This window comes from Tasmannia lanceolata, unplaced genomic scaffold, assembly GCF_043159265.1.
Source record: "Tasmannia lanceolata isolate RefF3 unplaced genomic scaffold, GAP_Taslan_0.1 ptg000007l, whole genome shotgun sequence".
Classification (NCBI taxonomy): Eukaryota; Viridiplantae; Streptophyta; class Magnoliopsida; order Canellales; family Winteraceae; genus Tasmannia; species Tasmannia lanceolata.
The window spans coordinates 4249344-4264662 of NW_027518684.1; the positions used below are offsets into that span (position 1 = coordinate 4249344).

Sequence of the window (15319 nt, forward strand, 5' to 3'; positions counted from 1 at the left end):
CCTTCCTGCAAAACCCTCAAAATTCAAAAACCCTAACACCAAAATCTCACCACCCAAAAAATAATGAAAACCCTAACACAAACTTGCAAAATCATCAAAAATTAAAACACCTAAACAGCCCGCCATAGCCATCCTCGTCACCTCTACCTCCCTTATTCGCCACCTCTTTCAAGCAAGAAGGTCAAAATAGATTCCGATGGATAAATAGTTATCAGATATTGTGCATTTGATTTGATTATTTTTGCATATTCACAATAACTTTGTACAATAGCCCAACAAACTTAGTTGCAAGCCCATGACCATTTTACCTATTTACAACTACTTTATGTCCAAAGAAAAAATATGTAATATACACTATAATATAGAAAGGAAAAAAAAATGGTCTCAGCACCTAGATAGTTTCTTCTGGCTTCAGGAAATTGTAGAATTCTAGCTGAGTCATCTCTCCCCCAGTCACAGGATCGAACTGACATCGGTAGAGGCTGCAAATAATCCAACCAAATTCTATCTTAGGAATTTTATTCAAGCCTTTCTTTTTTGTTTTGTCAATAAAATGTTGTGTGATGGCAAAAATAGAAGTTGTATGATCAACAGCTAATGACGAAATATCCAGCAATCATTTTCGAGATAATGGGAGAATATGGCAGAGTTTACTTACCTTCCGTCCAAGCCAAGAATCACGACTGTATTCTTCTGGTGGCCAAAGGCAACAAGATACTGAGAACCTTCGTGCAAGCGAAATTGGGCTACTGACCATTCCGAACTGAAATATTTTGGCAACACCCCTATGTAAAAGGAACCAGGTAAATTTCAGAGACAAGAAACATTTCAGCTTGCAAAGTAAACAGTATTGAATCAAGTGTCCAGAGGAAAGCTAACCCACCCATGCAGAGTGCTCAGCTAAAACTTTTGGAACAAAAGCAAGTTAGTTCTATAGTGTACCTTCTTGAAGCTTTGGGCATGTTTGGCACTTTGGCCACCATAAAAATTATTCCATGGAATATTTGTAGGCCGGGGGACTTAAGAGGGCAGGAGTTGAGAGAACATGGGAAACCCCTGTTTTTTAGGGGCTTTTTCATGCTCCCCTCGCACCCACACTATCAAGAATCTAACTCACCTGCCATCTCTCACAACGAGTCCCACAATATTCCAAGGAATATTTATTTCATAGTTGCCAAACATGCCCTTGTTTCATGAAGCAAATACCAGATCTGTGGCTATATTCTAGTCTACAAGAAAAACATCTATTTGGAGCAAGATGAATGAAAGCACCCCTGAAATTTTTTTACAGTTATGCCTAATATGATGATACCGAGTTTTCAAAAAAAAACAAAAATAAAAAAAAGATCTCAGGTCATTTTAAAGGGTATTCCTGTCAATTTGAAATTTCAGGTGGGTTTGAGTCAGTCATTTTGACCCATGAGGAGCGTAAGTGCATAACAATACGAGGAGATTAGCACCATACAGCAAGGCCCACCCACAAGCAGTCATAAGACCTTACATCATCTGCGCAGGCCACAACCGTGCAACACTAATCAGGGGGTAGCTACATTGAGCATTGTCTCTCTCCCTATATCACAATTTTCCAGGGATAAAAACTGTTGAAGCATAAATGATTAAATAACACCACCTCTAACAGCTTAAGCTATTGGAATAACTGGTTGTTTCACATGGTATCAGAGCAGCAGGTCCTGGGTTCAAAACCCAGCAACTCCACTTATATGGCCAGCCCTTGTACGACCAACTCAAAAGAGGGGCCACATTAGCCACGTGTAGGCCAACCCAAAAGACACAGGCCACACGTGAGAGGAAGAAGTGTTGAAGCATAAATGATTAAATAACACCACCTCTAACAGCTTAAGACTTTGGAGTAATTGGTTGTTTCACAAAAACAAAAACGAAAATGAAAATGAAAATGAATTGATGCAATCCAAATGACAACATAACAAAAGAGCCATCATTCATAACTAAAGCATAGGAACAAAAAAAAGTTTTCACTTTTAAGAATGAAATGTTGTTATTGTATCTGATGTTTAAAACTCGTAAACGGTCAAGAACTCACCCAATGGCACAAGTAGGTAGACTCGGATTATAAAATGATTGACCAATAGAGGTGTTTATTGATTCGAGCAAGTAGAATTAGTTTTCGACTGACCGTTTTTATTTTTTTAAATGATCAGTTCGATTGAATTGGTAGAACCAAGACCATGTCGACTTGAGCAAGCCAATGATGGATCCAGTGAGTTCTAAAACAGTGGTTGAACCACTTCAGAACAGCATTTATATCTCTACTAGTGATTCAGTAAAAGGCAAGGCATACCCCTAATGAAATATAGAGATGAACTGGTCGACGACATGGAAGGATTTGTGTCGGATGCAGTTTGTGATTTGTCATTCCCCGTATTGACCTTAAGATTGAAAACATGGACTGTTCCCTTGTCACTTGAGACTGCTAACCACTGTGCGGTACCAGAGAAAGCCAGACTGTAAATCTCTGCTCGATCTGCACCTCTTCGAACCTACATTGAACATTCAAACAATCACATTATATATAATTATCAAACACGAAACAGCAGTATGCTTGGAAGTCTAGGAATTTTTGTGGCTAACAAATGGATCCACCCATTTCTGCAAATAACATGCAAAGCAACCTGGTATATATACAAAGTGGACATAAAATATAATACAAAAATATTCATTTGAACTTTGACAATCAGATATTCTGGCAAATATTAGAACAGAACTCAAGTAATGATTTCATTTAATATATTTCTTTATAAGCAATAAAAGAATAGGGATTCTAAACTCACAGGCGCCCTTGCAAATTTGAGCCGAAAGGGAGCTCCCATTGGGTGGAAATCACCAAAGTGCATTAATAGCAGGTAAAAGTCAAAGAGTAATAAATGCACTTCAGTGATTTCCACCAATGGGAGCGCCTTTTCAGCTCAAATTTGCTAGTGCGCTTGTCAGTTTAGAATCCCTCATAAAAGAAAAATATAACATAAAAGACGAGATAAGACAAGGTAGGATCCACATCCATAAGTCCCCAACTAATCCACGCTAAATATATGAAGATTATAAGAAGAGCACAGCAATGGGTATGTAGCAGGCCTAAAAATCTCTCAGAAAACCCATTGCTAAATAAAACTCCCCTAATAAAGGCCCCCACGCCATCCATAAAGTCCCCAACTACTCCACGCTAAAGATATGAAGATTGTAAGATGAGCTGATGATATGAAGATTGTAAGATGAGCTGATGATATGGAGCTTGTAAGAAGAGGAAATACTTTAGCTTCTGCTTCATTGGAGTCCTTAAAATCAATGTGTCCATAGTACAACCCAAAATCTCTCCTAAAATCCATTGCAAAACAAACTCCCCTAATACTAGCCAGCCCCGGATCGGTGCAAAAATTATATCTAATTTGACCTACATGGAGCTTGTAGGAGGAAGCACCTAGCCACAATCCCGAATCACCAATTGGAAAATCAAAGACTCTTTCATCATGATGAGCTAGCACTCCTAATAGCTTGGTATGTAATAGCTTTACAAGGCTGGCAGCCTATTTTGAAAATCTTTCTGTTTCTCTCATTTCATACAACCCAAATCACGAGATAAGGAGTAATTAACGCAAAACTGCCCTTTATCACTGTGGAGACACTTCTAGCAACCCAAGAAAAAGATCCAAATCAAGTAGAAAAATGCCCAATGATTCCCAAAACATTTGATAATAGCCAACTGAGTTTGAGCACCACCACAGAAGAGATGATTCGAGGATTCTTTCCTACAAAGACGTACTAGCAAGCCTAAAAATGTTTTTAAGCATATCACAAGCGTTTATCCTAGCCATCGCTACCTTCCCAAAAATGCTTCAACCACAGTGAGCATTGACACCTCATATGCAAGCAATTAGAGAATTTAAACCATCAATAATTAAAACAGAAAGAAGCTTTACCTAAAATCATAGTCACAAATATCTCCGACTTCTTCAAAATATCACAATTTTATCATGACATTTCGATAAAAGGACAAAATTCTGAAATTTTAAATATCACGATATTTTCATTTTTATCATTTATCGTAACAATATCGCGATAATTTACGACATTTTGTATTTTATTTTTATTAAATTATACATTTTTATAATTTAACAGTATCATTGACCACAACTAGTTTGGGACAAAGGCTTTGTTGAGTTAGTTGAGATATATTTTGAATATTCTATTTTTTCCAGTTTTTTCCCAATATAAACCAGAAAGTAACAAAAGAATATAAAATCTCTCGAGATTTACACTTCCCTAGAAATTCCAGAGGCAAATATTTGTGACAATGCCTAAAATCAACCTTGGGGATCTAAAATCCAAATCCTTCTACTAAGACCAAAAGGGACGCATGAACACACTTTAGTATCCACACAAGAAAAAGACGAGAGTCATGCTCCCCATGCTTGAGAATTCTCATGCACCCACTCTCAAATGACCCCACCCATCACATACCCTTCCACAACATCCTTTGATACTCGGCCCAAATCCTTCTATTGGGACCAAAAGGGACACATGAAAACACACTAACATCCGAAGAAGCAAAATAAGTGAGTCATTTTCTCCATGCCTGAGAATCCTCCTACACACCCACTTCTGAAAGACCACACTGACCACGCACTCCACCACGGCATCCTTTGATACTCATCACAAATGCTCATCAGTCTATACAAGCATAGGAAAGGATGGCACAATGGAGACACGACGAACCACAAACTTCTTCGAACACTTACCCCCTCCAACCACGTAAGTCTATCATAGACTTCTTTGATACGCACCCATGAATGCTTAATAGTTAATACTGTACACAAGCTTAGGAAAGCATCACACAATAGAGTGTCAATGATGTTATCCATCAACCAGACTTTATTTATTTTATTATTGTTTTTACGTGAGAAACTTATTTAGTTCTTTTTTTAAGGATTTATTTCTATTCTAGCCACATTTTTAATCCTAAATGTGAGAGATATCAGCATCAATATAAGGCCCAATGTCCCCCTTTTTCCCATGGCCCACCACCCATCATTCACACATTTTTCCACAAGGCCCACTATCACTTTAAACTCAAGCCCACATACTCTTTATCCCATTCCCTCGATCTATGGCCCGCCACTTAGGTCTTTAAAACCTATCTGTTATCTTATTGGCCAACCCCTCGAGCACAGTATTTACCCCCCTCCTCCTCCCGTATAAAAGCCCTCAACCCACCTTCATAACCATAACCTTCACCATTGTAGAAAATCGAAAAGAGGCTCTCCTATATCCTCCCCAACCCCACTCTCTTCTCCTTTTCTTCCGTCTTCTCCATCTCCCCTCTCTCTCCTTCCTCTTGCCTCCCTCTCCTTCTATTATTTTCTCCCCTTTCCTTCTTTCTTCTGCTCTCCCTACGTCCCCCGCTCGGCCAGCATGCAGCGGAGAGGGCTGCAGCCTGTCTTATCGACTCCTCTCTTCCTCCCTTATTCACCCACTTCTACTCTCCTAATTTCCCCTACGGCGGTGCATAATAGCTGCAACTCGCCCACCTTTCCCTTATTTTCCCTCGTTTTCCCTTCTAGTTTCGGCTATTTGCAGCACTTGTTCTCCTCCTCTTTTCTCACCTTTTATCAGTTGATACAGAAGCCCTGGATCACTTCTCCTTCCCTAGTTGAAATAGATCTCAGCCCCTTCACTCTCTTCCCCATTCTTTCCACTTCGTTCTCTACTCCTCCCCATCTTTCACTCCCTAATTCATATTATCTTCTCCCTCCCTTTTCAGCACCCATTACATTTTCAACCACATTGCTACTTTTGTTTACCCTAGACAGCCCTTTCTTCATCACCCTTAACCCCATATTGCTACTTTTGCTTACCCAAGCCCACCCTTTCTTCATCACCCTTAATACGCCACACATACCCATACAATTACCCCATAACCCCTCCTAGCCTTGTTTGGACCATAGTAGTCAGTTTTATTTCAGATCTTATTTATGTGATAGACCTGACTTGAGATCTGATTTATTTATTGATTGGTTAGATGCTTTCCTTGATTAGAACTATTGTTTGGAACGTACTTGGATGAGTTGATTCCTATTGATGAAATATTTTAAAACCCTGAATCTTTATGAAAACTTAGCTGTTTTTAGACCATTATATTTATTTCAAAAAAAGGGGTTTTATTGAACGTCTTGAGACAAGCTAAACTAAGTGAACTATAGCTCATCTTCAGCTTGCTGATGATATCCTCATTTTCCTCAATAAGAGTGTTTAGAAAAATGAGGAATTGAGGAAAATGAGGAATTTGAAGAGAATTTTTGGATGGTTTGAGGTAATCTTTGGTCTAAAGATTAACTTTTCAAGAGCTCAATAGGAATTTTATTACTATTTAATACATTCACACATTAATATTATGGGCATTCATCGTTTTTTTGGATGATGATCATGGACATTTTATAGCAATTCTCTTTTCCTTATTATTGTTTCCTTCTTCTAAGGGCGTTTATCACATTTTTAAATTGCTTTTTTTCCTTGCTGTAACTTCTTTGGTATGTATGGGTGTTTTTGACTTGTGTTTTATTTTGTTGAGATCATTCTCCTCTTTCTTCTTTCTCTTTCAATAGTAATTGATAATAGTAATTTAGTAATTAGAAGTTACTTCTGCTATAGGTACTGTTTTATATATATATATATATATATATATATATATATAATATATATATATATATATGAGGAAAAGGATTGTACGCTCGAGTGTACCTAACCTTAGGTACGCTCGAGTGCCAAATCACATGGGTCCCACATTTTTTTTGGTCATCTAAACCATTCATTTGCAAGGCCCCATCATAGATAGGGTGTGTACCAAAAATCAGCACCATTGAATCATCCTAACCCCTCCAAAACTGGAGGGCAAAATGGGCAGATTTGTAGACAAACAGTGTCTGTCCATTTTGACCTCCACAAATGGATGGGTTAGGATGATCCTATGGAGCTGATTTTTGGTATGCACCCTCTCTATGATGGGGCCTTGCAAATGAATGGCTTAGATGACCAAAAAAAATGTGGGACCCATGTGATTTGGCACTCGAGCGTACCTAAGGTTAGGTACACTCGAGCGAACAATCCTTTTCCTCTATATATATATATATATATATATATATATATATATATATATGAGAAAACATTTCCTACACACTTGTGTAGGTAAGTTACCTAAGCACTACCTTAAAATACAGTGGGGGCCCACATTGTTTGGGTGATCCAAACAATTCATTTGAATGGTCCTCACATAGATAGGGTGTCCACAAAAAATTAGATCCATAGGATCATCCCAACCCTACGATTTGTGGAGGTAAAATGGACGTGTATAAACCTTCACAAATTAGTCCATTTTTTGCCTCCATAGTTTGAATGGTTAGGATGATCCTATGGATCTGATTTTTTGTGGACACCCTATCTATGTGAGGACCATTCAAATGAATTGTTTGGATCACCCAAACAATGTGGGCCCCCACTGTATTTTAAGGTAGTGCGTAGGTAACTTACCTACACAAGTGTGTAGGAAATGTTCTCTCTCTCTCTCTCTCTCTCTCTCTCTCTCTCTCTCTCTCTCTATATATATATATATATATATATATACTTCCCTCAAGATTCTCAGCTGTTTCTAATGTGTTTTCGAAGGGCATTTGTCAATGTGATTCACATTTTCTTTCCTATCGATTCTCTGTCACTCGTTTTCCCTTTTATTTTATTTTTCCTTGTTTTCCATTTCTATTTCACGTTTCACTTTTAGAACTCGTTTCCCGACCTAGCAACTATGGGTTAAACTCAGATGGAAAGAACCTTTCCAGCATGATTCCGTGAACCATCCTGAATAGATTTCATTTCCAGATTAGAACCAAATCTAGGTAGGATGAACCCCTCGCCCTTCTATTGGGATGTGTTCCGTAAATCCCTCACTAAAAGGAAAGAATAAATGCATAGAACCTTTCAATTTTGTCTTTTGAAAATATATGAAACTTCATATGATCTCCATTGTCAAAAATTAAATCTTTCAGTCCAAAACAATTAATATATGAAAAATATTTTTTTATTCTTGGCCATTAAGAGTGGATGATATATCATTAAAAAAAGAGGTGGACGATATGTCAGATCAAAGTGGATTCTATGTTGCTCTACTGCTTACACATCTCTTGTGTCAACACAAAAATTGTTCATTATATGGAGAGGGATGACCTCCTTCCTGGGAATTAAGAAATTAACTTCCACTACTCTACAGTGTTAGATAATGCAAGTTGTTAAATGCCAAGGTAACTAACTAGAATGCTCCATAGATTATAGCAATAACCAAGATTAGCAAAGAAAGAAATTATTGGAAGTACCCAAATTCAGTAGATTGAAAAGGGGAACTGATATGTGCATAATAGTATTGTGTTTATGAGTGGTTGTAATGTAGTTATTATGTAGTTGTGAATGTGTGTTTTTGGGTTGTGGGGGTTAGTTATTGGTGATGTGTCTTGTAAGTGGGTAGATGGGCTTGTGATGTGGCACTACCTTTCACTTGAATTTAAGTAGTAGTAATTCAATGAAAACAAAAGAAGAGAATTTGCAACCAAAACAAAAACTCATATTTCAGGAGAATTATGGTCGTCTCGAATTGAGCCCTTAGGAGGTCTGGTTGCCTCGAATCAACCACTTTCCTATCTTTAATTTTGTTTATTAGTGTTGCAACCAGCTAGGCAATTAATAATAGGGATGTTGCCAAATTGGCAATAACACAAATAAACAGAGAAAAATATAGAAGAGATAGGGGAACATAACACATAAGCAATAACTAACACCCATAACCCTAAAACATATACCCACAACTACATAATAACTACATTACAACTACCCATAAAGATAATAATAATATGCACATATCATAACACCTATAACCCTAAAAAAAATACCCACAGCTACATAATAACTACATTACAAATTTACGACTACCCATAGACATAATAATAATATGCACATATCAAGGAAACACATCAGAACATTGAAGAAGAGAGCAAAAGCAAAGGAACAGAATAAAAAAACCTGAAACACCCACATACCTCTTGCAGCAGTGTTCCATCAACAGTATTGAAAATTCTAACAAGTGTTCCCTTAGTACTAGCCGTGGCAAGCAACTGCCCATCATGTGTAAGTGCAAAGCAAGCAATCCTCGAATCATGGGCCATAATAAACTTGGTCCTCTTCAAACCATAATGCTCAACCCTAACCTGCCCCCTCAGCAACCCAGGGCAAACAAGCACAAGCGAACCCGAAACCTGCGAAATGGCACAAAGCCCTTTCGGGTTCGAAATCGTCTCTATCTGATGAACCAACCTAAGATCCGCGAAATTATACACAAATATCTTCTGCTCAAGAACTGCAATTATCCGGTCACGCCGAAGACGGACTCCCCGGACCTCCGACCGGAACGAGAGCTCACCGATGCGCCGGTTTTCATGGTCGTCCCATATCATGACCTTGTGGGGTGGGTATACTGGGTCGGGCCCGCCGCCGACTAGGGCGAGGAGGTTGGTGTGAAAGAGCATCTCGACAACTCCGATTCCGCCGCGGTCGAAATCCCGCCGGAAACTCGCCCGGAATGGATCGCATTGGTAGACGCGGAATCCTTGGTCGGTGCCGGCGGCAAAGCAGGAGTGGTCTTGGTTGAAGGAGAGGTGGAGGAGAGTAGGGTTAGGGTTGGGGTTTTGGGGGATTGGGGGGAGAGAGAGATTAGGGTTTTGGATGATTGGGGGGAGGGGAGGAACATTAAGGTGAGGCTTATCTTCTTCTTGATGAGGGTTAGGGTTTTCAATAGTGCTGTTGTTGTCTAGATCTTCGTAATGATGCTGTTGTTGTAGGGTTTGAGATTGGGGAAGAGGGAGGAAAGCAGGATTAGGGTTAGGGTTAGGGTTAGGGTTAGGATTAGGATTAGGGTTTGGGTTTGGGTCGCAGAAGGTCCACGAAAGGGGAGAAGAAGAAGGCAAGGAAAGGGTCGACATAGGTGACGTACAACGACTGTTTAGCTTAGAGGGTTTCACTACGAAAATCGAAAGCTTTTGTAGAGAGAGAGAGAATGGGTGGGTGCCCAGTAAATCTGTAATGTCGGGCTGTGGAGCCTTTGCTGAGAAGCAACATAGATTCTTTTCCTGTAATATGAATATAGCCTCGTTGACGGGTGTAACTCGGGTCGGGTACAATCCGAAAAAACAACAAAAGGTCGGGTCTGGTCTGGTCTGGTCTGGTCGGGTCAGGTTGAGTTTGGGTTGGGTTCGGGATGAAGGCTTGGATAACCCGACCGGGTGAAACCCGACATTTTTATCAATTATTTTTCTTTTTTTTAATATTAAAAACTTGGGTTGGGTCGGGTCGGGTCAGGTTGAACTCGGGTCGGATCGGGTCGGGTTGGAATAAAAGGGGGATAGGGGTTTCCTCGGGTCGGGTTAGATATTAGGTCGGTTCAAGTTCGAGTTGATTAAATGGTTCCTCGGAGCGGGTTGGCCCCAACCCGACCCTACCTGACCAAAGTTGCAACCCTAAATACTTGCATGTCCAATTTGGGGTAATTGGAAGGGTATTTTTTGTCAATTCGGTGCGGCCTAGCAGGCTACATTATTCCGAGGTTTGGTTCAGTGCAGCAGGACCATAGTTAGCAAAATATGATTTGACAAAAAACGGGAAGGGAAAAATGACTTTGATAATGAGTTTAAAATTCTGTCATTTACAAAATATGACGAGCGTAAAATTGGGAAGTTGGCCAAAAAATGTGTTTAAAACTAGGGGAGGAACTTGGGTCAGTTTTTACCTGCCCATCTAATAGATAGACTTTAAAAATAAATGGTTTAACTTGTATTGTTAGAATCCGTGAAAAATATTTGATGAGTCAGTGCCGAGAACAGCAGCTCATGTTTTCAGTAACATTGGTGAAGCAAGGAGAATCCCGTGAAGGTTTCCAGTATGTTTCAACCTTTAAGATCACCATCAATCACTTCCGGTGAGTCTTTTTCCCATTTAAATTCGATAACCATTGAAATCCATGGTGCTATTAAACGTTAATCACCAAAGATCCATACCGATCTTCTATAAGGCATAAGAAAATCAAACTTTTTTTCTAATTAACACTCTTTGCAGCCCCACATGTGTTCCTTTGCACTTGAATAAATTGTAGAGAGGGATGATTTTGTTCGTAATCAAAGGTTTAGAAATAGTAGTTTTTTCTTTGGGCGTGAGAATTTATCATCATCCTCTTCTTTTTCAATTTATATTAAAACGAGGGCATTCTAGCTTTTTAAAGAAAACGGTTTGTTAGGAACGAGATTTTATACGGTGTAAGCTCGTATAGCCCAATATTTCTCAGAGAGTATTGTAATGCTTACACCATAGGATGATCTAAACCGTCCATTTGATGGGCCGCCATGTAAATAGGTTGTGAACAAAAATCATGTCCATAGGATCCTAGCCCTCCGATATACAGCAGAACTGCATATTATGGAAACCTCTATAGATTGGAGAGCTAGAATGAAACCTATCTACATGAGTTTTAGGGCATAACCTATTTACGTGGTGGCCCATCAAATGGACGACTTGGATCATCCTACAGTGTAAATCGTACAGTACTCTTTGAAAAATATTGGAATATAAGGTCTTACACCATATAAAAACGCCTTAGGAGAGGAGAAACAGTTAAGTAATGAAGAGGGGCTTTGTAGCAAATTTAACGAACATCGAGATTCTTTCTAAAACAAGTGTCCTTCTTCATGTAGATAACGTATTGGTAGAATCTGTGTAAAATCCCCACTAAGACCGCTGCATAAAGGAACATTTGTAACTAGCTCCTTCAGATTCACTCGCCTTCAAAGTGTTGCCAGATTCATCGTATTCATTCAGGAGGAAGACCACCTGGGTATTATTCCATATGGAAGATTGGATCAGCTTAGAAGAATGAGTTCCAACTGTGAAGAGTTCCACTTCCCAACAATCAACAACTAAAACAGACAATGCCATTTTTTTAGTGCGTAAGTCGGGATTGAACCTATGACCTCAAGGTTGAGATATAAAGCCCCAACCAATTTAGCTATAGGCCCGCCTTGATTGATACAAAGATATTTACATCATATGAACTGCAGTTGTACAAATCTCTGCTTTGGATGTCACTTCCTCTTTGTAATCTCATAGTTGCCAGATTATTCAGTTTATCAAATACCTTCTGTTCTACTTTGTGTTGCTGCTCCCACTCCCTCTTCCTGCAGCTTCACGTAGTTAGGACCTGAAAACTAGTAAAACAAGTATTAGACCATTCAAATTGCAACTAGATCCAGCTCATTCTGAAGACACCAAAGCAAGGAACAGGCAAAATAGAGAGAACTATTGGGTTGTAACGATGGGAGTCACAATCATCTTGTTCCAAATCAAAATGATGCAGTTTTATGATTCAAGTCAGCCAATTAAGCTGATACAAACATTTTCAAAAATAAAGGTAAAAATAAGCTGATACAAAACTTGGAGTAAATTTGTTTAATGTACTGAAGGCACCCATGATATAGCGATAGTGTTTCTTGTATACTCTCTTAACGTAAGATACAATCCATTGATGTAAAGGTAATTTGTACAATCTGAAAACCCAATAACTCTTAGTTACACATATTCGCCCCCCTATTCTTCCTGGACCACCCCTTAGAGTAGAGGGGGTGGTCCAGGAGAGAGAAGGGGACGAATATTTCATTTCCCTTGTATAAACGATCAATGGGATGTACTTGTCTGATGATCAGGGGTTTGTATGGTGAAGATTTTTGGGGCACGGGCCTATCGATAAATGAACGGTTTAGATCAGCCGAATAGTTGGGTCTCCTAAAAAATACGTTCTAAATATGAATGTTAAGGGCACGTTTGGCAACCATGAAAAATTATTCGGTGAAATATTAGTGGGCGGAAGTGTATGAGACCGGAGGAGAGAGAGAGAGAGAGAGAGAGAGTTAAGTGGGTGGTACCGTGGTACAAGATAGCATCGAAAATCCTTAAAAACTAGTGAAAAAAGAATACCTATTTAAAATTGATTTTTTGCTTGGCTACTGGTATTGGCACTACCATATTTTAATAATTGCACCAACTTGTCTTGTCTTTTATTATTTAACCATCTGTCAAAGTTTATTACAATTCCCAAAACCTCCAAGAAGCCAATTAAAAAAGGAGAGAGGACCTGATTTAGTGTTAATGCAATTATCAAAACATGGCAGTTCCAACATCAGTAGCCTATAAAATATAGAGTGTAACAATTGGAATTGAATAATCATTCAAAAAAACAAAACAAAAAAACAATTGGAATTGAATCAAGTGTATTTCCACTAAATTTAGGCTACTGATATTCCCACTACAATGTTTTGATAATGAGACAAACTCACCTCAACCTTTATTATCTAACCATCTGTCAAAAGCTATTACAATTCCCAAAAAATCTCAGCAGCCTATTAAAAAGTCACAGACGAGGTGAGTTTGTCTCTTTATCAAAACATGAGTTTGTCTCTTTATCAAAACATGGTAGCGCTGATATCAGTAGCCTAAATATATATAAGTCAATTGAACCTAATGTAGGAAGGAAGGAAGCTCCCACAATAGCCTCATTATCAACTGCAACTCTAAACAAGTCAGGAAACTCGAACCTCATAGGTCCCTATTCCCACTGCACTATCATCTATTAAACTTGATATATGATAAACTCTAAAGTGAGCAAGACACCGAGAGATGTGTCTCAATAGTTACCCCCAAAAATCTATTCTCATATAAAGGATCCCAATCCCCTAAACCAACACCTTATATCTCCTTGAATCTCCATAACTACTTGGCTAAGATAGTGTGAACTACAGACTCCCAAACTTCCTACATTTTTTCAGTTTGTCGACGGACTACCAACTGACTAGGTGGTATTTTTTGCTTTATTATCATTCCATAGGAACTTTTGCAGCTATTCAATATTCTGAATAATGCTAACAAGGTACCAAAAGGAAGACATTAAAAGAGGGGAAATGATAAATGCGCCCCTTTTTATCACTTGGGACACTCGGCTACAGTGTATCTATGACTGAAAAGGGACTGATGGACTTCACATATGAAGGAATGAAGTGACCTGATTGCCACGTACAATGCAGCTGGGTGTCCCAAGTGATGAGAAAGTGCGCATTTATCATTTCCCCAAAAAAAAGGTAAGTAGGCTTAGTAGTCTAGAACTGCCTTGATGGGCGTAATCCCAATATCCCCTCCCAAAGGATAATGAGCTTTTCTTCTAAGGACAAAGTTTCTTATACAGTCTCACTCTAACATGGGTCCCATTAATCTTTGGACACTCGCATGGAGAGGAAGCGCAAAGTGGGAATTGGCCAATGATCCAACACGGCTACCCAATATTCCAACCAGCCTTCCAACTTCACTCTTCCAATTCATGCCCATCAACAATGACTTGGAAAACTTCACATGTTGGCCAAAAATTGCCACATATCATCCACAATGCGGAAAAGCAAAGTACCGCTTTGAGTACTTTAAGTGAATGATCTCGACTTTGGAGGAACCACTCTAAAACTAACAATCAGCCCAGTACTCTTTAGCTTCATTAATCATCTGAAAAATAAGAAAGGAGAGAGGCGATCCTCCTGTCTCAAGCCATTAGAACTTTCAAACTAGGAGACCCGATCACTAACACAGAATGCCTAGTAGAGAACACACAAGATTGCAACCAGCCATGCGAATGACTTATGAAAACCATACGCCCAGTGAGAAAATCAAGGCAATTCCACTCCACTCTGTCATAGACTTTCTCCATGTCAAACTTACGAAGTATACCACTATTGCAACCACGGTGATAGTGATTCTCACACTTATTAGCAATCAATGCAACGTCGAGAAACTGCCTCCAATGTATGAAACTGCATTGTGTCTTGGACATTAAAGACCCAAGAACATGGCAAAACCTACTGAAAATCTCTGTGAGAACCTTGTACAGAACCCATAGGAAATGGTAATCATGTGGAAATATGTCAACAGCTCTGCGCCATCTCGTTTGGGAAGAGTGATGAAAGTGATGTGGGTACTCTATCTACGCTCATTCCATCAAAGAACTCATCAGAGAAAGCCATCAGATGACCACAACCCACCTCCCAACAACACTGAGAGAAAGCAAGACATAAACCATCTGCCATGACGGACCGAGCATCATTCATTGAGAACATCCAAGGAGTCAAAACTCAATATCCTCCTCCAGTATCGGAAGCTCTCTAGTCAGATG

The 15319-nt window shown here is 39.2% G+C and overlaps 1 protein-coding gene across 1 annotated transcript; it reads right to left on the minus strand.

The window, feature by feature from the left end:
- Window positions 1-179: 179 nt before the first annotated feature.
- Window positions 180-10176, minus strand: LOC143881514 (autophagy-related protein 18a-like). The gene is made up of 4 exons (XM_077384615.1): window positions 9111-10176; window positions 2321-2519; window positions 659-785; window positions 180-482 (listed from the first exon to the last, which is right to left on the minus strand). The coding sequence occupies exons 1-4, from the start codon at window positions 10047-10049 to the stop codon at window positions 392-394; spliced, it is 1356 nt and encodes a 451-aa protein (XP_077240730.1). The 5' UTR covers window positions 10050-10176; the 3' UTR covers window positions 180-391.
- Between the last annotated feature and the right edge of the window lie 5143 nt (window positions 10177-15319).